The following is a 24,563-nucleotide window of genomic DNA, read 5'->3' as shown; positions in this document are numbered from 1 at the left end:
AGGCACTGTGGATAAGGTTTTGTGAATCCCTAAGGCAATAAAGTGGATGAGAAAGATATAATGGTTGAGGTTGGTAGTTGAGGTGGCAGGAGAAGTAAGGGAATGTCTGAATTTAGGGAATATAAACACTGTGGTACAAAGAGTTGCAAGGGAGAGGATGAGTTAATCAAAGGCAGGCAACAGCAGCAGGGAAACACAGACTGGATACTCAGGTTAAAGACAAAACACTGAAGGGAAAGAGACTGAGCCTTTCAAGTAAAAGGGACACTTTTACAGAGCAAGGTTAGAGCCAGCCAAGAACGGCTTGAAACTGACTAGATTCTTCTAGTCAGTTTCACAGGTTCACTAAGGAAAGGACAAGAGGAAGTATTGAAATCACACTTCCTCCAAAATGGATACCTTCAGTTTCCCTCAAACTCCAGAGAGAATGTTATTCCTCTCTCTCCTCCTCCCTCTCTTATTAATCAACTAATGAAGTAGCCAAAGAGTTTAGATTAAAGACAAATGGGGTTTATTGTTTTCTAGGGTTGATTGGAAAGGATAGAGGATATTAAGGTAACCCTAACAGCTGCCTAGAGAAAGCTTCAGGTGGGGGAAGGGAGACAGGAATGTGAGACTGAGTAGGGACCAGACTACTCAGCCCCAACAGGGTTTGTAGCAAAAGGGGTAGGAAAGCTGGATACAATGATTCAATAGAAAAATTTGTAGCAAGGGTAAACCGTATTTGACTAAACTATCAAGATTTGAACCTAACACTCAGATCTACTCTCCTTTCAAAACTTCTCAGACATTCAGGTAAGGAAAATGAAGATGGGGATAAGGAAGGCTAGGGAGATTCAAAGGAATTAGCTAAGCTAACAATTTTAAAGTAAAAGCTGCAAAATACAAGCCAGGTTTCAATCCAAAGAAGGAGCTCAGATTGACCCTGACTTTCTCCATGAGTTCCCAGGGCCAACTGGCTTTCCCAAGATTCTAAAACCATTTATCAACTGACAGAACTCTGCAGCAAAGCCTGAAAGGCTATTATGCACCCTCTTTGCACCACATTGGACATACACAGGTTTAAGGCAATGGCTGGAGCAAAATCTTTTGGGCTTCAACTGAGAAAAAGAAGGCAGGAGTAGTGATCATGATTTCTGACAAAGCCAAAGTAAAAATAGATCTGATTAAAAGAGACAGGGAAGGTAATTGCATCCTGAAAAAAAGGCAGTATAGGCAATGAAATAACAGTACTCAACATGTATGCACCAAATGGTATAGCAATCATATTCCTAAAAGAGAAACTGGCAGAGGTCAAGAAGAAAATAGATAGTAAAACAATACTAAGGGGAAATCTAAATATTCCCCTTTCAGATCTAGATAAATCAAACCAAAAAAATGAATAAGAAAGAGATGAGAGGTGAATGAAATCCTAGAAAAATTAGATTTAATAGATATGTGGAGAAAAAATAAAAAAGAACAAAAAGGAATACACCTTCTTTTCAGCTGCACGTGGTACATTCACAAAGATTGACCATATAATAGGGAATAGAAATATAGCAAACAAATGCTCAGAGCAGAAATAATAAATGTAGTCTTTTCAGATCATAATGCAATAAAAATAATAATGAGTAAGGGCACATAGACAGGCAAACCAAGAACTAATTGGAAATTAAATAATATGATTCTCCAAAACCAGTTAGTTAAAGAAGAAATCATAGAAACAATCAATAATTTCATTGAAGAGAATGACAATGATAAGACATCCTACCAAACTCTGTGGGATGCAGCTAAGGCAGTACTCAGGGGGAAATTTATATCCTTGAGTGCATGTATTAACAAATTAGAGAGGGTAAAGATTAATGAACTGGGCATGCAATTTAAAAAACTAGAAAGGGAACAAATTAAAAATCCCCAGCTAAACACAAAATTAGAGATTATAAAAATTAAAGGAGAAATCAATAAAATTGAAAGTAAAAGAACTATTGAATTAATAAATAAGACTAGAAGCTGGTACTTTGAAAAAAACAAACAAAATTGGCAAAGTACTGGTCAATCTAATTTAAAAAAGGAAAGAAGAAAACCAAATCATCAGTATCAAAGATGAAAAGGGGAATCTGGCCTCAGATACTTCCCAGCTATGTGACCCTGGGCAAGTCACTTGACCCCCATTGCCCACCCTTACCACTCTTCTACCATCAATACACAGAAGTTAAGGGTTTAAAAAAAGATAAAAAGGGAGACCTCACCTCTAATGAAGAGGAAATCAAAGCAATCATTAAAAACTATTTTGTCCAATTATATGGCAATAAATATAGCAATCTAGGTGAGATGGATGAATATTTACAAAAATATAAATTGCCTAGCTTAACAGTAGAAGAAATAGAATACTTAAATAATCCCATATCAGAAAAATAAATTGAACAAGCCATCAAAGAACTCCATAAGAAAAAATCCCCAGGACCAAATGGATTCACAAGTGAATTCTATCAAACCTTCAAAGAACAACTAATTCCAATACTATACAAACTATTTGACATAATAAGCAAAGAAGGAGTTCTACCAAGCTCTTTTTATGATACAAATTATGGTACTGATCCCAAAGCCAGGTAGATCAAAAACAGAGAAAGAAAACTACAGACCAATCTCCTTAATGAACATAGATGCAAAAATCTTATACAGAATACTAATAAAAAGACTCCAGCAAGTGATCACAAGGGTTGTTCATTATGATCAGGTGGGATTTATACCAGCAATGCAAGGATGGTTCAACATAAGGAAAACCATTCACATAATTGACCATATCAACAAGCAAACAAACAAAAACCACATGATTATATCATTAGATGCTGAAAAAGCCTTTGACAAAATACAACATCCATTCCTAATGAAAACACTAAAAACTATAGGACTAGAAGGACCTTTCCTAAAAATGATAAACAGTATATATCTAAAACCATCAACAAGCATCATATGCAATGGGGATAAATTAGAAGCCTTCCCAATAAGATCAGGCATGAAACAAGGATGTCCACTATTACCTCTATTATTTAACATTGTACTAGAAATGCTAGCAGTAACAATTAGAGAAGAAAAAGAAATTGAAGGTATTAAAATAGGCAATGAGGAGACCAAGCTATCACTCTTTGCAGATGATATGATGGTCTACTTAAAAAATCCTAGAGAATCAACTAAGAAGCTTGTAGAAATAATCAACAACTTTAGCAAAGTTGCAGGATACAAAATAAATGCACATAAATCATCAGCATTTCTATATATTTCCAACATATCACAAAAGCAAGAGGTAGAAAGGGAAACACTATTTAAAATCACCCAAGACAATATAAAATACTTAGGAATATATCTACCAAAATAAACACAGTAATTATACAAACACAACTACAAAACACTTTCCAAACAATTAAAACTAGATCTAAACAATTGGAAAAATATTGAGTGCTCATGGGTAGGACAAGCTAACATAATAAAAATGACCGTTCTACCTAAATTAACTTACCTATTTAGTGCCATACCTATCAAATTACCAAAAAACATTTTTATTGAATTAGAAAAAAACTATAACAAAGTTATATATAGTTAAAACTATAACAAGAATATCAAGGGAAATAATGAGAAAAAATGTGAAGGAAGGTGGCCTAGCAGTACCAGATATTAAACTATACTATAAAGCAGCAGTCATCAAAACAATATGTTACTGGCTAAGAGACAGAAGGGAGGATCAATGGAATAGACTTGGGGTAAGTGACATCAGCAAGACAGTGTATGATAAACCCAAAGAGCCCAATTTTGGGGACAAAAATCCACTATTTGACAAAAACTGTTGGAAAAATTGAAAAACAATATGGGAGAGATTAGGTTTAGATCAACATCTCACATCCTACACCAAGATAAATTCAGAATGGGTGAATGACCTGAATATAAAGAAGGAAATTATAAGTAAAGTAAGTCAACACTGAATAGTATACTTGTCAGATCTATTGGAAAGGGAAATTTTTAAAAGCAAGCAAGAGTTAGAAAAAAATTACAAAATGTAAAATAAACAATTTTGATTATATTAAATTTAAAAAGATTTTATACAAACAAAAACAATGCAACCAAAATCGGAAGGGAAACAACAAACTGGGAAAAATCTTTATGACAAAAAACTCTGACAAAGGTCTAATTACCCAAATATACAAGTAGCTAAATCAATTGTGTAAAAAATCAAGCCATTTCTCAATTGATTTTGGGCAAGGGGCATGAATAAGCAATTTTCAGATAAAGAAATCAAAACTATCAATAAGCACATGAGAAAGTGTTCTAAATCTCTAATAATTAGAGAAATACAAATCAAAATAATTCTGAGATACCACTGCACACCTAGCAGATTGGCTAAAATGACAACAGGGGAGAGTAATGAATATTGGAGGGAATGTGGCAAAAAAAAAATGTGGCATTAATGAGTTGCTGGTGGATTTGTGAACTGATCCAACCATTCTGGATGGCAATTTGGAACTATGCTCAAAGAGCGATAAAAGAATGCCTGCTCTTCGATCCAACCATACCATTGCTGGGTTTATACCTCAAAAAGATCATAGATAAAAAGACTTGTACAAAAATATTTATAGCTGTGCTTTTTGTGGTAGCAAAAAACTGGAAAATGAGAGTATGCCCTTCAATTGGGGAATGGCTGAACAAATTGTGGTATATGCTGGTGATGAAATACTATTGTGCTCAAAGGAATAATAAACTGGAGGAATTTCCAGTGAACTGGAAAGACCTCCAGGAATTGATGCAGAGTGAAAGGAGCAGAGCCAGAACATTGTACACAGAGACTGCTACACTGTGGTAAAATCGAATGTAATGGACTTCTGAACTAGCAGCAATGCAATGACCCAGGACAATTCTGAAGGATTTATGGAAAAGAACGCTCTCCACATTCAGAGGAAGAACTACAGGAGAGGAAACACAGAAGAAAAACAACTGCTTGAACGCATGGGTTGATGCAGACATGAGTGGGGATGTAGACTCAAAACAACCACACCAATGCAACTATCAATAATATGGAAATAGGTCTTCATTGATGACCCATGTTAAAACCAGTGGAAATGTGCATAGGCTAAGAGGGTGGGGGTGAAGGGGAGGGGAAGGGGAAAGTAAAAGCATGTAACCGTGGAAATTTTTTCTAAAAAAATAAAATATTTAAATTAAAAAAAACTTTCTGAAACATAGAAGACTGCAGGTAATTTCCCTCAAAACAACATTCTTGGAATCTTTCTTCACTTCTTGGACTAAGACCAATTTATTTTAGTTTAAGATTTTAACTAGGGTAGGTTTTAAAGTTACTTTTTTTGATTTATTACATCAGAAAGGTATTAATTTGTTTAAACAAACTAAAATTAAGTTTATCTCCAAGACTAAGAAAAGGCATCTCAAATGGGGAGCGCTTGTTCATTTTAAATGATGACTGAGCAGACCAACCATCTGCTTGTTTTATCTTTTGCTTTATGAGCTTCTCTTTGAATAAAAAGCAGTATGGAAGGGATCTGCAAACAACAGCACATCTCAAAAAGTTAAAAATTTTGAACGCCCTTCTTTGCTTGACAAATACTCTACAATAGCAAAAAGTTAGAGACTTAAATTTTCTAATTTCTAATTCTAAATTTCTAATAATTTCCTATTTTTATACATATGACATAATTTCTTGATTTTTCTAATAAATCATAGTGAAATAAGGTATGTACTATGGGAATTGTGGTATTATTAATTAAGGTATAAAATCATAAAGAAACAAGGGAAATTTTTTAGGAGATATTTCCAAGGATGGGAGAAATTTGGCAGGTAAAGAAGGGCTTAAATATAAGGGAAACAGGCTTAACAAAGTATAGAAGCAAGAAAGTAACAGGCATGGAAGAAGGACCGTAATTAGTCTTATTTAGGATATAAAGAGGGAAGCAGTATATACTATTGTAGTGGTATTGAGTATGATGATGAAAGACTGAGTGAGTCTTGAATGTCCATGTCAGATTTAATAGGTAATATCAAAAGGTTTTGAGCAATTATGTACTTACTGTATGGACCAAGTAAATAAGTTGCTGTCATTTGTTGAGAAATCCAGTTGTTTTTTTAAAGGATTCCCTTTCTGTTCATTTTTTAATTCTGTAGTATAATTTTCTTCAGTTTTCTGATCAAATTATTGTATGGTTTATAGATTGCATTCATCTTTTTTTTAATTTCTAAGTTTTATCAGCTCTATAGTTTTTTAGAGCTGTTATTAGAGTATTATTAGAGTATTTTTTTTTATTGTATGCTCCATTTAAGAGCAGACAGCACTCAGGATTGTAGGAGAGATATATAACCAGAGATTAAATAACCTAGCCTTAGGAATAGTGAGTGATAAAAGTCTAATATTAGGACTAAGGATTCATGATTCAGGACACACCTTGGATCCTAAAATATATCATTACGTCTGGTTAATATTGTTCTTCATGAAATGCATATTTGCAAGAATGAAGCACAATGGGAAAAAGAAAAAGATGTTTTAAGGTATGCAAATGCAATAATTAAAAATGAGAAAAAGGAGAGAATAAAATTCAGTATCTGGGGATTTTTACTCTCATGAGAAACATAGAATTAAGATGGAAAAAGTAAGGAGACAGTCAATGACCAGGAGAATACATTTCAGAATAAATGAAAAGACAAGAAAAAAATGGAAGAGAGCAAAGTAAAGGAAATCCTCTTGAAAAAGAGAACTGCAAGAAAATTTTATGTAAACTTAAAATGTTGAAAAGGGGGAGGGAAGATTCTGTGGTCTATAAATTTAATGGGAAATCATTGTACCATAAGAAGCAAGGAATATGAAAATATTTTTCCCCACAGAAATTCATGCAGAGAAACAGGAAAAACTATGCATAATTGGACTCCAGGTAACCTCTCTGGCCACCTGCAGCACCACAGATTTCCTTGGCTGCACCCTTCTATTACTCACCAGTAATGGTTTCTTTACTGGCCTATTGGAAATCTTGAACTGGCTATATCATAGACATCTTAAACTAAATATTAACCCATTAACTTTCTTGAAGAATATCTTTCCACTTCCTAAAACTTCTCTGTAATTGTCATGGGGACGACCATCTTTCCATTGCTTCTATTTCTGTCTTTGTAGGCCATGGGAACAAGCCAAAAACTATCCAAAAAATATTCTTTTCTCCCTCTTTCTTTTTTTTTAAACTTTTATCTTCTGTCTTAGTATCAATTTTAAGACAAAAATGTGGTAAGGGCTAGGCATTAGGGTTAAGTGACTTGCCCAGGGTCACATAGGTAAGAAGTGTCTGAAGCCAGATTTGAACCCAGGTCCCCCAACTCCAGGCCTGGCAATCTAGCCACTGTACTACATAACTGTCTACTCCCTCTTCGTTTTCCAATTTTCCCTCTCTCCTGATTAATCCTTTTAACATTCTCTTCATCAGCTAGGTCAAGAAGAGAATAAAACTCCAAATTTGGAGTAAGTAATTCTTGAGTTCTAATCCTGCTTCAGACCCTTCCTAGCTATTAGACCCTACACAAGTCATTTAACTTAACCACTCTCTGCCCCAATTTACTCATCTGTAAAATGGAAGATATTATTATTATAATCATTATCCAAGTCTCCTGCTCCCAAATTCACACAATAAAATTTATTATTGCCTATACTAGGAATGACTTTCACTAAAATTTCAATTCCAACTCCTTGATTAAATGGATCCCATCATATTCCAATTAACTATAGCCTTTGGCAAAATAGACATGAATATTAAATGAAAACATTATATCACTATTTACTTCTTCCTGAATCAGATTCTTGCCATTGTAATATCTCCTGATTTGCTATAGAATTCAGGAGATGGAACAGCAAGCCAAGGAGACGGCTAGTCTGTCCATATGAGTGAACCATAGAATAAGCAAAGAGGAAAAATGAGTAATGTCTAGAAAGGTAGATTGTAGTCAGGTTTTAAATGGCTTAAAATGCCTCAGGCACTTGAATTTTTTCTCATATTCAGAAGGAAGCTAATGAAGGCTTCTGAGAATGGACATGGCATAGTTGGTCCTGTGCTTTAAGATAATAGAAGCAATTATAGGGTCAGTTGTAAAAGTAGGAATCATATTTGCTTTTCTAGGAATCTATGTCAATAACAGGGTCCCCAGATTTTATGACTCAGACAGAAAACTCTGTTTACTTTTATGTCTCTTATTAAGAATTATTGTCTGGGGTTATTAGTTATAAGATCAATTAATTGCTTGGACCTTTTACTAGAATTTATCAACTATTATCTAACACACTTTGATTACATAGGTTTTGTTAATCAAAGATTTCTATCAACTGTCAAAAGCCTATAAAAACAACTGTGAACACTGATATCTTTCATCATAGACTGGGAATGATGGGACCATTGACTCTACCCACGAATAAAGTCAGTTTTTCAGCTCAGAATTATGGCCCAGAGATTTCTTTACTCCTTACAGTATGATGGCATAAAAACGTCAGTCAACACAGTTAGGCAATGTGACATATGTGGACTGAGGATATCTATGATCGTATGAATAGACTATACATTTCCAAAGGATGATTTTCAAAGAATAGCATTTCTAATTATAAAATTTATGTCATTATGAAAAAATATATTCCAGGTACCTCTTTTATATTTCAAATACCATATTCCTAAATATATTCTTTAATTTAATACTTAACTACATCTATCTCAATATTTTAGAGGTCTTCCTCTGAGTCTTCCAACTGAACTGAAAAAGGGACCACTTTGGAGAGAAATTTGGAAAATTATTCAAGGCACTTTGTATCAGAAAGCAATTCTCTACTCATAGAGCAATTTTTCTATGAATTGAGAAAAAAAGCCTGTACAATGTTCAAAGTAATGGATTAAAAAATACGAAAAGTATTTGTTTTTACCTGCTTTTGAAGTGACAAGCTGTAGAACAAGGGGTCGTCTTGTTACGATGCCTGATCCTCGTGGAAGAAAATCCCTAAAAAAAAGAAAACATATTAAAGCATTAAAGCAATTATGATCACTTAAAACCTACATGTCAATATCTATAGCAATAGAATTCTTATCCTTCTTTCTCCCATAATATATACAACTGAAAGGCAGGCAGGGTGGTGCAGTGGAAAGAGAGCTGGCATAAGAGTAAACAAGACCTGTGTCACGTTCTGCTTCTGATACCTCCTGGCTTTACTTCCCCTCTCAATGCCCCAAGAAAGTCTCAGACTCTAAATCGTAGAGAAAATATCCATTTGCATTGGCAGAGGAAGCTTTTCCCAGCAAGAACTCCCTGTGCCATTGTAGTCACAGGTCTGGTCAAAAAGAGAAACCATAGGTCCCATATAAGAAAAACTTCTAGGTCTCCTCTGTACTAAATGATCAGAACTCTGCATTGAAATTTACTTTCATAGTCACAACTAAATCCAAATTGTGGATATTTCTGTTTAACTAAAATCATGAGGGAATGGGATGTTCTGGTTCATTGATTGGAATAATCATAACCCACAGTACATAATAAAATGCATTACTAATAAGACAACAAAATTCACAGCACAGACTCAGTATTTTACAGTGCCTCGGGGTCATAAATCTGATCACAAGCTAACATTATAAAACAGCATAGATGTTGGTAGTAAAGGAAATTGGCCTGAATCTATGTGATCATGCTAAGAAAGTTGCTTTTTACAAAATAAAAAATAAACCTATGACATTGGCTTGCTTGCTTATCATTTTGTATCTTTTTTTAATGCAAAATCTGATTTCAAGGAGATGGGGAAATCTAACGAGTTTTTTTTCAGTTTTCTGCATCCTAAATAAATGGAAATTTACTATAGTAGTTAATATTTGTTGAATAGCATTATGTCATCCACATGACAGCTAGACTGTAAAAATATTATACAATTATGTCTGCAGTGCGGCATAAATCACTTCTGATTCTGCAATGAAAAATCAGAAGTCAAGGCATACCTATTGCAGAATATTAAACACATTTAGGAGATTTATGTTCTTTAGTTTTAGTAGGTAAATCAGGTAACTTCATTCAAAGGGGATTTTACCTAAAGTGGTAGTCTGCTAATGTACTCAGTGACCTGACAGGTAATATGTGATGGGTTTCAAAATATTTGCAAAAACATTCAACAGGACCTGATTCTTCAACAGTAGGATACAGTCATGGTACAGAAGAAAGAACCCAGGATCTGCAGTCAAAGGATCTGTCTGTGTTACCGAGGGTAAGTTACCTAACTTCTCCAGAGCCTCAGTCTCAGTCTCTTCTTCTGTGAAATGGAAGGTTGGAGGGGGTGAGAGATTATGAAATGGAGATTGAACTAGGTTTAATTCATAACAAGTGTTTATTAAGACAAACTACTAGCCAGGAGGTATGCTAGATAGATACAAAGACAAAAATGAAACACTCCCAGCCCTTAGGAATCTTACATTCTACTTGATAGTTAAATCCTTGAGAATGGCCTCACCTGGGGAGGAGGGTCAAGGCTGAATATAATGAAGCACCTTCAAAGAAGACAGAGAACTATGAGTAACACAGGTAGGAATAGCATAAGAAGAGAGCCATGTTATGAAAATCCAGAGAGAGAAGAGTATCTAGAATGTGGAGGATGATGAATACTATCAAATGCTACAAAGTATAACTCACAAAAGACCAATATATTCAAGAATAAAGTTATCATGAAGACTTTAGATGGAAGTCAGGGCATGGGGCTGAGAAACGGATGAAAGAAAAAGAAATGGCATCAACTGGTATAGGTAGCTTTTTCAAGGAATATTGATGGGAAAGTGAAGAAATTGTAGGATGACAGCTGGAGATGATATTACTTTTCATTTGACCATGTGGAGGTCAATAAAGGTTTTTGGTTTCTTTTTTTGAAAGCCAGAAACTTAGGTATGTTTGGATCTAGTAGGGGCTGCACTAATGTACTACAAAGGAAGATTTAAAATTAAGGAAAGAGAGGGAATGAATGAAGATATGAGCCCCTGAAAGAGATGAAGAAGAAGAAATTAAAAGCATAAGTAGAACAGCTAAATTTGACAAGGAGAAAGGCCACCTCTTCCTCAGACACTGGAGCAGCGATAAGAATAAAAGAATAATACTGAGGAAATTTGAGGTGTGGATCTGCAGACTCTAAGATCTCTACCTCTAAATCTATGATTTTAAGATGAAAGTGTGAGGAGTATGTGGAAGGGACTAAGACTAGAAAAAAATCTGAAAAATATCAAATTTTAGTGACACTGCTATTTTTGCTCTACGTTGGCCTTTAAAACCAAGTAGGGAACAACATTCATGAAATGCTTGAACCAGATCAGTACCTATTCACAATTTAAGGTGATTGGTCTAGATTCTGAAGGGGTCTTTAGTCACCTTGAAAATGGTCGTCTTATATCTAGTCTCTTCCTTTTAATTGTGCCACACAATCATAACAAAATAACTTCCTAGAGTTTAATCCTTTGCTCCAAAACCATTGGTTTCCCATTAGATGGTTTCCCATTGCCTACCAAATTATCTATGAATGCTTTTACTTTCTGGATGTTTTAAGCTCAGGACTAAATCTATGCTCTTATGAGTTTTTTCTCCCCATGCAGTTACACATAAGATTACTTATTGTTCCTAAAATACAACTATACCATCCTGCCCTTCATGACTTCACAGTTATATTCACATAAAGTATCCTCCTTCTTATTTCTGCTAATAAATTTGACTCATCCTTCAAGGTGCAGAAAAGATGGACCTTGGAAAGAATCCATGACAAACAGTAGAGAAAAAATGGCAGAACTAGAGTTGAAGTGTATGTGGCAAGTGAAGGAAAAAGAATAGAAAATGTCTAAAATTATAAGTCTAGAGAGGAAAAATAATGATCTGGGTTTTTAGATCTTCACTTGCCAATGAGATACCAACAGATAAAGAATTATCTAGAACTCAGTATTTTTAAATAGGCCATTATGTAAATCACTAAAGTATTCACTTTTAAAAATTTTTTTAGGTACCTACAACATCTATTATGCTTAGATCCATTTTTGCTTGCTGCCTGTGGTTGTGTATTTGAGTGTGTGAGAGCAGTTCATTTTCAAAACGATTCAAATGAGTCAGATGTCAACCATTTTAGCCTGTAGAGAGTTGTCAATGCAAAAGAATTATAGCTGCTCCTCGTTTCATTTCTGCACTTTAATGGAACTAGGAAAGCTTTGTATTATAGATGATAGAGTCAAGATTTCTCAATCTACACACACACACACACACACACACACACACACACACACATGCTCCATAGAGTCATAGCAATCGCCTCCTAATGTTTAAAGATTTCCCCAAACTTTATACTCAATGTCCTTTAGATATAAATGGGACTCAAAGGGGTACTTGTGAATTGAAGACATGGTCATAATAACTTCCCTACTGACATTTCTCTTTTAATATTTTACTGCTATTTTAATATTCTTGGAGAATGTACTTGACTCATGCATTCAGCACCAGAGCATTAAAATTAAATCTTTATTTTAAAATGTAATGATATCTTTCCACACATTTACAGAACTATTCTCTCTTAATGAGTAGGACATTATCCTGTTTGGTAGAGGTAAAAAATGCTGACCTCTTGTTTGATCAGATCTTAACTGGAAATTGCCAAATGTACCCATAGGATGGTCAAGGTTGCATAAGTACATAATGAGGCCTTATTACTTGCTTCATTGAACAGCCCCCACTACCTTAGGGCTTAGGTTAAGCACAGTTGGGTTTTTCCTGCTCCCCCCCTTTTAAAATAAAACATCTTTAATTCATTCCAAATCTTCATATTAGTACAATGTTTTATTTATTTCAAGGAAAGCAATGACTTTAAATGACAGATAAAAGCTAAGTAAACACTACTCAACAAATTAATATTATATTGATATTTGCATCCATCTATAAACCCTCATATGGATAAGAACCCACTTAGGGAAAATCTGCAAATTGATTCCAGCCTGAAAAAGTGATATCTAATTTTGAGTCACACCCACTTCAAAACACCCCAGGAAAGTGAGTTCCAAGAGCTGACATTTCTATTCCATTTAAAGAATCCCAGAGACAAAAGCCCTCAAAAGCTGTCTAGTCCCAAACATAATGAAACAGAGCAACTTCTGCAACATCCACAAAAGGGTGTCACCTTGCTCTTGCCCCAAGACTTCGAGTGAGAGGGCAGACACAGCTTCAGAAGGAAACTCGTTCGAATCAGAGAGAGCTCTGTTAGGCCCAAAGCTGCCTCTTTTTCCCTTCTGCCCGCTGCAGCTACTTTGGACTCCCGGGGCTACATAAAATAAATGGAATCCTTCTTCCAGGTGACAGACTTTCAAATACCTGAAAATAGTTGTCGCGTATCCCTTACTCTTGTCCGGGCTTGACATCCTCTGGGACAACATCATTTTTGTCTCCGTGTCCCACAAAGTGAGTGTGGTCAGATCTCCGGCCCCTCGTCATCCTGCCTACCTGCATCTGGACCCTCTCCAGCTTCCCCGCATTATTCCTAAAAGGGGATACCTAAAACTGAACACCACACTAAACTGAGGAGACACGATATATCATATCCCTATTTTACAGATGAAGAGAGAGGTAAGGCTAATACCAGGACCAGAGGCTCACTCCCGACCTGGGCCCAAACGAGGCTACAAAAACAGCACTGCTGGTTCTTGATTCTTTTGTTTGTTGTTTTTGACTCTTGGGTACAGTACTGAAGATAGCTGTGGCCTTGTGAAAAGTCAGAAAAGCAAGCCTCCAGAAGCCCAGGAAACTTGGAGTCTGGTCATCCAGAGTTGACCAGAAGCTAAATTAAGTAAGGGAAGAAGAAGGCATGTCCTGCATCTAGGGAGTCACTCTTCTACCCATAATTCTACATCTGAAAGTGAAGTAGTTGGGGTGAATGCTTTTTAGCAACTACTTTAAGTTTCAATCAAAAGATTTTGAGAAAGGATAGACAGTTCTCACATAGTCAGATTTTACAGAGAAGTTCATCCCAGGAGGAATGGGAAATTCTGTAGAACAAAAATTCTAAAGGCACAAAAAGAAAATTCCCATGAGCAGGAAAAGTGAAGTTATTTAAAGAGACTCATGTGTATGAACAGAACGAAAGTCAGGGTCAGAATACAGAAAATCTATCTTTAAGTCTTACCTCTAAAAGAGAATGGCTGTAAGATCTTAGGGAGATCACTTAACCTCTCACAATGCTCCAGGTTAATTCTTGAACAAAGTGCGTTGTAGAACAAGTGCTACTGTGCATTGGTACAAAGAATTTCTTCACTAGGAGTTCCCCTACATCAATAAAATTACAGGCCTAGTTAAAAAGTAATCCTAATCTACCAGTCTACCAAAGAAAACGGAAATAAGTTTAGTCTGGAAGGACCAGCTTTTAGAGAAATGCTACTTCTTCTATGAACACTTAGAAGAGAAAATGATGTTCAAAACCATTTCTTAAAAATACAAGCTATAAGTTTCCAGGAACCAAGATCACTCTCACAGATGTATAGCTGCATCACAATTCTTTTTTTTTTTTAATCAACTCAATATTGTCATTCATTCTCTCAAAACTATCTCGTTCTCCATAATCTTTCACACGGGCCTTATGATGAAGCAGAAAAAATGCTAGATATGAAATCAGGAGAGATCTAAGTTCAAACTCCCCATCAGAATAGCTTACTAACTATATGTCCAAAGGCAACCTGTCCAAGCTTTAGTTTCCTTATTTGTAAATGGGGATAAAACCTACAGTACCTACCTCACAATAGGGTTTTAAGAACCAAAAATGTATATAAAGTACCCTGCAATCCTTTAAATGTTGTAGAAATAATAGGTATCATTATTCTCCCCCAAAGAACTTCTAATGACCAAGCAATTACTACTGCTAATTTTTCCAGTGCTCCAGACTGTAGGGTATCTGGGTCAATCAACTTAAACTGATCAAAGCTGTTCTCTTACCATCTTCCTCACATAATTCAGGTTTCATTTCTCTGTTAATCAGTTTTGTTCTCTCTTTTCTGATGTGAAGTTCATTTCTTTGGCAATGAAATTAAAAACAAAATATGTTTTTAAAAAAACTATGACTTTTCTCCATTTTTCTTTGCCAACTATTGACATGGGATATAGCCAAGCAGTAAACAATATATTCCCTTTTTTTCATCTTCCTCTTTTACTCAATATGACTTTTAAAAAATGAAATAAATAAAAATATTTTGGCATCCTCTTATTCCTTGCCAACTTTTATTCTTTCCGAATTTTAGTGTTCCTGATACCATTCCTACAAAACTATGCCAGACTTTTGTATTTGTAATCTACTGCCTACCCTAATTTCTAGTTTATTTACAGTGGGTTTTTTTTACATTTAAATGAGTTACAAAGATATCTATGCATAGACATGGGGTCTCTTTAGATAACTTCACTTTTCCTACTCAAAGGAATTTTCTCCTTGTAACTTCAGAATTTTGTTCTACAGAATTTCCCATTTCTCCTGGGATGAACTTCTCTGTAAACTCTGAATGTGTGAGAACTGTCTATTCTTTCTCTAAACTTTTTGATTTTGCTTAATAGTAACAATAGCATTTATTTGGAACTTTAAGGTTTGTAAAATAGCTTAAAATGTAATTTCTGTTTATCCTCACAACAACCCTGGGAGGTCAGGGTTATCGTTATCTCTATTTTCCAGATGAGAAAACTGAGGCAGTTACAAGTTAAATGACTCACTCATAATTGTATTCTAGAAGCAGAAAACTCTCCATTGGAGCAACTCAGTGGAACCAAGACCTCTCAGTTCCAATCATACGCTACATTTCAGAAATATTTATATTTCAATGGCTCTGTAATCTCATCAAGGTGGATATCCCTCCACTGGTGCAGACTCAGACATCAGTATGGTTCTATGTGACTTTGTCTCATAAATCCACAATAGAGGCCTTCTTATAGGTTTCTTAAGATTCTCTGATTACCAGTGTCACAGGATGGCTTCTCATCTTCTAGTTCTTGCTCTCATAACATAATTATCACCTCATTTTTCTGAAAATATATATGTAAATAGTTTATATTGTACATGGAAGATTCTTTGAGAGAAGGCAATGGTTGTTTCAATGGTGACTTGTATGCAAAAAGTATCATAAAATATAATTCAGAAAAAAAGGATCATATTTTTTCCTGAATACTAATATTTCTCACTAACTTATGGAAACACTGATTTCTGTTTGGTCTACAATAATTTTCAGAGGATCTATTTATTGGATAAGTTCACAGTGCCACCTGCTTCCTGAGTCTCCAGGCCAAGAAAGGAAACTATTTCCTTTATAAAGACAATCACAATGTCAAGTGCATTCAGCTCAAGCCGCTACTTGTCCTTCTCTTATTCTGCACTGTTTTTGCTATTGAACCCAAGTCTGGAAAGTTTTCAAAATGTGATCCTATCTGACTTCATTCCAGATTATTTTCCATTTGTAACAGCTATCTAAGAAATATATGCTGATGGATTAACTCAATATCCTCCTTTCCCAATTGATTTTTTTCTTTTTTCTTAGGTGAATGGTTAGGATGATTAATTCTTTTGAATAACAATGGCACTTCTTGAGTCAGTCTGTCAATAAGCAATAAAGCTACCAGTGTGCCCTGAACCCAATAAGTCAATGATGGCAAAGCCCTTCCCGGGGGCACACGAGGCATGGCCCACCAGAGTTCCTTACTAGACAGACAGAGGAGCTCAGGCGGAGCTGCTCCCTTCCCCCCTTCACCTGCCCACAGGATATTTTTTCACTTCACCAGCCCGGCTGCCCAGCAGCCCAATGGGAGCACTTTCTCCCCTATCTGGGGCATGGCATGAGGTCTCTAAAAGGTTCACCATCACTGCCCTAACTGGAGCAAGTAGAGCCATATGGAAGTCTCTGTGTGAGGTTTAGCTTTCAAGAAAAGTCTTGATGGGGAAGCCCTTTTAATTAATTTAGTCACAATTTTGTATAACTTGTGGTTTATTTGGTTGGTTGAGTGTGTGTCTCTGTTTTTGAGGTAAGCTAAGAAACTGAAAGAGGAAGTCAGATTTCAAGCACCCAGCGCAGTAGGGTAAGAGAGAGTTTTAAAATGGACAGAGGTTTTTCTCTTCCTCCTGCCAGGGCTGTCTTAAATGACTACAAAGATATCAAGTAGAATTTTTTAAAGCCTTGCTCTGGGTTTAAGTAAGCAAGATCCAATTGATTTTTAAGGCCTAGTGTTGAATTATAACATTTCATATAAAATCTGCAATAACTTCAGGGGAGAATTTATTCAAATTTTGTTATTTATTTTTGAGACAGAAAAAATTAAGCTAATTATATTTAATATTTAGCTAATTTGATATTTACCATCATTGCCAAATTATAAAGTAGTTTATTTTGTTGTACTATCAGTCTAATTTTTAAGCATTTTTTTGTTTTCTTGTAAAATGTAGGAAAATATTTGCTTTGTATTTGTTCTGTAATGGACAAATTATTTTTTCTTTTTCTCTTGTGTATTTCTAGATAGTGACCATTATCTGCAGTTTAAGTGGACTATTTTTAAAAAATTAATTAGAAACTTAAATGGGTTAGTAAGAATATTTCTAAATTATGATGTCAGAATTTGGGGCAAGTGATTCCAACATAAATATCATTAGTTATGTTAACAACTATAAAAGCTAGATTTTATTTAGCTAACAGCTATTTTAGATTGACATGATCCTAGTGATGAATTTAGGATGTTAAACTTTTATTATTTCTAATTAAAAGCAAAGTATTGTGTCAAATTGCCTTAGTTTGCAACCTTGTTAGCCTAACATAAATGTGATAATTCATGGTATTGGGAGATTTTGTAATGGATTGGGTTGGATCTAACTTTGAGTTTTAGCAATTGAGCCAAACTGCCTAGACATCTGCACTCTGTAACAGGTGAAATAGGAATAGAAATAAATGTAATCTGGATTTCTAGAATTGTGGGAGGGTAATGTAGAGTTGCTTTTTTTAAGCCCCTGAAAAAGCTTCTCCTAGGGAAGTTTATAATTCAAAAGCCCACCTGAATTAAAATATGCTTCTTAATTTGCATTGTAATCTCTTTTCTGAGTAGGTATGGGAGGTGGAGAACAAAGAGATCTACATTTCTGTTTGGTGGGGTATTATCCACAGCCCAAGAGAACGGAGTACCAAGCATCTTTCCTCAAATGTGCTCAGAGGACCTTTCCTCCTCCTCCAGGCAGATACTTTAGGTGCGCCACCCACCAGTCAGGTTGGGAAAGGGAACTGCTTTAAGCCTGAGAGATGTTCCAGGTGGATTAAAAAGACAAAAGAATTAATTGGCCTTTATGTAATGAACAAAAAAGTGATCCAGTCTTTAAAAGGAGAGGGAGCTGAAATTTTCAAATTGAGTATTGAAATAGAGTTCTCTTATTGGGTTATAGTTTTATTGAATTGAAACTCAATGTAAATAATGATGATAATAATGATAAATATTCTACTTCTTGTCATCATTTCTTTAAGGAAATATAATTATTGCTTTAATGTAATATAATTACTTGATACTGAATAATTCTATACATGGTTTAAAATGTAATAAAGCAATTCTGTATAACATCTTTTGAAAATTTGGTGATAATTTTTGTTTCATATTTTAAAATTCTTAAATACTGTATAATAAGATACATGATAAACTATTGTAAAGATATAATGTTTAAAACTTCTTTCTCTCTAGCTAGGGCATTGTTAAATTATGAACTAAATCATTGAAGGGAATTTTGTGTAGATAGATAGATAGATAGATAGATAGATAGATAGATAGATAAGATAGATAAGATAGATAGATTTAGTTTCAATTAGCAATAATTATGCCTTGGATAAATGTCATTGGCTACCACACTGCCACTGCACAAAGCTAGATAGATAATTTTTAAAGCTGTAATGTTATATTCTAATGCATTGTTCTGAATTTTAATTCTAATTATGGTTCTAAATGCTAATTTTGAAGCATTAAGTTTTATTCTGAAGTCATTTGGTTATTTGTAGAAATGATAAATTAATATTTTTAATTATAGTATCAATAATTGGACATTTTTAAAGGAGAAATTTGAAGTGATCTGTTTAAATCTCCTTGTTTGCTTAAAATACATGGCATTGTTTGACATTCTTATCCCTCTTCTTTCCTCTATAACTCTTCTTTGACTAGAGGGAAAGTAAGAATCAGAGAGGAAAGGTAATTAAGAATTCATTTATTTTATAGACCCATTTAATTGTGAATTAATTTTCAAGTCATTTACTCTATACTAGGTTTTGCAGCTTTATTAAGTATGTTTGGTAAAATTTTACAAGGAAATTTAGAAATATTTTCTCATTGAATTCTTATTACCTGACTAAGCATAAGTGTCATGTTTTCAATATGGGATATTTAGTATGTTAAAAATATTTTCTATTTTCTAATTTCTAATATTTGAGAGGGGCTGTTAGACAAAGTTTTAAAAAGGTGCGGTAAATTCCTCTCAGATCTTTGTTTGTTAGACCTACTTATCAAATCTTATCAGGTCTGTGTTTTGAAACTGTATTGTTTTACTTAACTGAATTTTATAAGTGAACTCTATTTTAAATAATTTATAAAATTATGTAATTGTGTTTGTTAATAACTTGAATACATTGAAACTACATTTTCGAATCTGCTTTTAACTCTGAAAGTCTAGATTATAATTATTCTTATGACAAATCAGTAGAAAATAGCAATAACGTTGAGTAAATAATCTTGCCAAAGGTAAAGTGGGGTTTGATTAACACCCATTGTAAACAAGGATGTTTAAATCCTGAGTTTGGCTTTGGTATTCTAAAAATAGAAGTTGGACTTTTTGTGGAACTTTGCTATGATTCTTACCTGAAGCCAGAGCATTCTGTGCTGAAAAGATTTGTTTTGAGATCGTGTGCATTTTGTCTCTACTTTTTTCCTCATGACAAATTCCTTTTAATCAGGGTAATTAATCAGTGAAATACATAAATACTACCTTAAATCTTTATCTATTAGTTTAAAGCTGAAAATATGCAATTAATTTGTAAGATGAAAGTTATTTAACTAAAATTGTAATTCTTTTTATACCCCTAGATGTAATCAAATAGATATGTCCTTATCTATTTGTCATAAATTATTTAAAATCCTTCCAACATCTTAAAGTGGAACATTTTTTGGAAACATCTAGATCAGGAAATAATTTCATGGTTTTATAAGCATTCATTGGCATTTTTTTTGTTTGACTTAGAAGACTTGGGTGCCATAACTTAAGTTCTAGTTTTTATTTCTAAGTGACATCTTGAATTGTTATTTGGTGTGATGCTGACACTTGTATATGGGATATATTCTATAATGCTAACATTACATTACTTATACAAAGGAATAGAGAAGATCTAAAAGCATTACTCTACGTAGGTATAACATCTAATTTGATCATGGTCAGAAACTGGATATATTTGACTAGAGATAGCTTGTTTGATACAAGGCATCATAATTTGCCTAGCTTTTTATGGATCCCATCCCAAGTCTATTGTTAAAATAGAAGGGTGAGACATCTTTCGGATAAATTCTTGTATGTCACCACCTAGCTTAGATATAGAAGCCACATGTTTGCAAAGAGTTATATCTAAGGATCTTGCAGAAAAAGATACATTGCAAAATTTCATCTTCCTGAGTGGGAACTAAGAGGGGATTGAGAATTAAAACTGGAAAAAATTAAAGTAAATACTAACAAACTAGTAATACCTAATAACACATCATTACAAATAATGAAAATGAGATAACAATTGAAGTGAAAGTTTTTGAAGAAAATAAAAAAGATCAGATGATTATATAGTTGTGTGTAAAATCTTTTTCTAAGGCATCAAGCATGTTGTCATGCCAAGATGAAAAAAATTGGGTATATATCAACTTTGTTCCTTTCAGTTGGTTATTGGCAGTTTTTCAAAGCAGGTATTTGGTTCAGACAGAAGTAAAAAACAGCAAATCAGAATCCTAAAGTTTGAGTTAGCTCTCACCATATGACCCAACTATTGGCAATGCAAAATTTTAGTAACTGTGCTAAATTGTATAAGATCTACTTTTTTCAAGCAATTTTAGGGAAAGATGCTATCAGTGTCCCTGGAACAGAAGAAAGCAGATCTGCCAGAGATGCTGTTCTGAGAATCAGCATGACTCTAGATGGCCTAATAAGATACCAACAAATAACAGAGGAACCCAGAAATGAGTGCTATATCATGAGGCTTTGAGTCCTTGGACATAATAGACGAGACAATGGGGGGTAGGTCACCTATCCCTTTCATATTCCCATGCACTGTTATTTTGTTTGTTTGTAAGCCTCAGATACCAGAAGGGCATATTAAGTGTTCCCTTAATATGCATCTGTCAACACATCTATCAACGATTTCTGACATCACATTATTAAACACCCAAGCATCATAGGTTCTCTATGTGACCTATAATCACTATATTTGGGGTGCTTCATTGGGGAAACTATTGCCCACTTTCCCCAAGAAGCAGAGGAGGATTGTGAGAATTTATTTTTCATATATTGCATTAATTCCTATACATTAGGGAGAATTACTATATATTCCTATGTCTGGCTCTGGGTTAGATATGGGTCAGAGATACCATCTAGTCTGCTGCTTTGTGCATTTTCTTTGTCCTTGGGAATGTCTTCCTTTTTAACAGAATTTGATTAATAAGTGGAGACAAGGGTTCTTTTCACATAGACCTGACCTGTCCGCCTATGGGGATGGAGAGGAGTGGACAGGTTGATTGAGGTATTAAGATAATACCTTAATTAGCTATTACAAATTAAAGATGTCTTAGGATGCTCAACAGGGCTGAATAATAAACTCCTAAAAATCTATTTATAAAACTGCTGGACCCAGCTCAGGTCATCCCGTGGGCATGAGAGAGCTACGGAGACCTAGATCACTTTATTGGTTATGATGCTGGCCTGATATATAAACCTGATATGATCAATAAACTTATATTCTTACCCAAAAATTAGTATCAAGATAATTTTAGTCATAACACTTGTATTATACCAAGAAGATATACTAGAAACCTGGAGAAGTAAACATAAATCCAAATGTATATATAAAATAAAACATTTTGGAGAGGAAGGGACTAGTAATTAAGTTGACTGTGATAGGACTTGTGTAGTAGATGGCAACTGAGCTAACTAAGCCTTGAAGGAAGCTACAGAGTTCCATATGTTTATCTACAAAGCATTTTGGCCTGAGTGAAAGTCATTCTATAATGTGTCACAATTTACCTAAGCTTAGAGGATATTTTGTGATGCTGCATCCCTATATTGAAGATTTCTATTTTAAGTGCCCACAAACTTCTAATTCCAGCGCCCCCAGATTTGCAACCTAGACGTCATTCCATTATCTTTTACTGCTTCAGCCCCTTAACAATCAGTTGCAAAGTCTCATTCATTCTCCCTCCACATCTCTCACGTCTGTTCCTTTTTCGTCCATTCATATGGCTGCCACTCTAGTTAATACCCTTATCGCCACTTTGCCAGGATTACTGTTCTAGTGTCCAGACTGGTGTCCCTCCCTACAGAACTCTCCTCTCTCTGGTCCTTCTGCACACAGCTGCCAAATTACATGACTAAAGCACAGGTCTGAGCACATTATTCCTTTATTTAAGAGTTTTTAGTGATTTCCTATTTTCTTTAGGATACATATTTCTCTGATTGGTGTGAAATCCTTATATAACCTGACTGTGACACAGATTTCTAACCCATTAAGGTCTCTTATGAACTCTACCATCCAAGCGAAGGAGGCTAACTGCTCCTCGTGTGAGATACTCTATTTCTCATTTCTGACTGCACAGGCTGTCCCTTGTCCCTGGAATGCACTTCTCCCTTTCTTTTCCTCTTGGAATCCCTCCTTCCTTGAAGATTCAGCTCAAGTACCACCACTTGAATGAGATTTTTTTCTTATCTCTTCAGTTATTAGACTTCTTCCCACACTCCTTGAAATGAATTTGTATTTACTTTGTATATACTTTGCATCTTGTTGTCTGTGTACATATTTTCCCCTCAGTAGAAAATAAACTTGAGAGCGCAGATTGTCTTTCTGTCTCCAGAGGCTAGCCTAGCACAGTACGTGGCACATTTATTTTAAACCTTTCAAATTTTTCTGTAAATATGAATTATTGTTACTGTTGTTAATCATTTATGTCTCCTGGAATAGAGACAGAGAATCACCCTTGACCTGAACTCAAGTCTCACCTCTGACACATTAAGGCAATTTGACCCAACATAAGTTACTTAATCTTTTGATGCCTCAATCAACTCTTTAAGGTAAATGCAAAATAAACTACACCATATAGAGCAGAGTTTACCTAGAAAATTTAACCAAGTACAGTCAAACAGCAAGCCTGATGTAGTGGAAAATCTCCGTCTTCAGTACTCATTAACCTATATATGACTATCATTTAACTTCTATGCCTTGGTTTTCTCATAGGTAAGAAAGGAATAATAATATTTGTACTATTTATTTATTTCACAGTCTTGTGAAGAAAAAACTTTACAAACGATAAAAGGATACTAAATGTCAGCTATTGTTATTTTCTCCATTTTTTTCATTCATACCTGATAAAAGTTTTTTCTATTGAGAAGAATATGCCAATTTACAATTTTTCCACATCTGAGGGTTATTGAATATCAGAGTAAATATTCTGCATTTTTAAAGTGTTTTAATGGATTGATCCATGTGTTGAACTTGCATTGTGGGTCTGACATCAAGATAATGAATATGCGTATACATGAATTTATTTTTTACTATTCAGAATATATCTCACTTTGGAGACAAATCACTTATGAAACAGATGAGAGAAAGAGATTTGAAAGTAAAATATCGAATTTATTATATATGTGTAATACATATATATGAAGAAAACCATACATAATACATTGGTGGTATGAGAACATATAAGGACTTGATTTTTATTAAAGAAAATAATAAGAATCAGAATATTCATTATTTAATAATTCTTACATAAATATTATATAGCATTTAAAACATAATAATATTTATCATATAAATATTTCTCCATCCTACAGTCCTTTTTACACTAATTTGCTTGATAAGTTACAAAATGTTTTCCTTATGTAGTAAAATAGTTAATATAATATTGTGCATTTTTTAGAAGAATAAACTGAGGCAACTATAAAACTTTAAGTAGAAGAGAAGCTACTGATTTGCATTGTTAGAGATCCCTTAGAGTGACTTCATTTTTGTGTTTTCTATTCCGAGCCCCTAGCATAGCATCTGGTACCCAGTAGCTGCTTAATAAATACTGTTGAATCACTTGGATTTTGATTGGGATCCAAAATCATCAGCCTATACTTTCTAGCAACTACTGTTGCCACCATTTGGTAAATTAGCACAATATTTGTTCAGCTCCAGTCATCCCTTTCTACATAGTTCCTCAGAGCTTTATAGATCCCATCCATCTGTGGCACAATTTTCAAGATTGCAGGACATAATTCATTTTGGTTTTAAAGAATGAAAGTCATTTTAAAAACT

The 24,563-nt window shown here is 34.5% G+C and overlaps 1 protein-coding gene across 4 annotated transcripts in view; it reads right to left on the bottom strand.

Annotated features, from left to right (window-relative positions):
* Positions 1–24,563, bottom strand: part of DNM3 (dynamin 3) — a 612,108-nt gene that overhangs the window by 512,246 nt on the left and 75,299 nt on the right. For all 4 annotated transcript variants that reach the window (XM_044672207.1, XM_044672209.1, XM_044672208.1 and 1 more), the window contains exon 2: positions 8,924–8,997. In XM_044672207.1, coding sequence (XP_044528142.1) covers positions 8,924–8,997 — 74 coding nt within the window. The remainder of the gene's footprint in view (positions 1–8,923; positions 8,998–24,563) is intronic.

The sequence above is a fragment of the Gracilinanus agilis genome, chromosome 4, assembly GCF_016433145.1.
Source record: "Gracilinanus agilis isolate LMUSP501 chromosome 4, AgileGrace, whole genome shotgun sequence".
Lineage (NCBI taxonomy): Eukaryota > Metazoa > Chordata > Mammalia > Didelphimorphia > Didelphidae > Gracilinanus > Gracilinanus agilis.
This window is presented reverse-complemented; position numbering and strand designations above follow the sequence as displayed.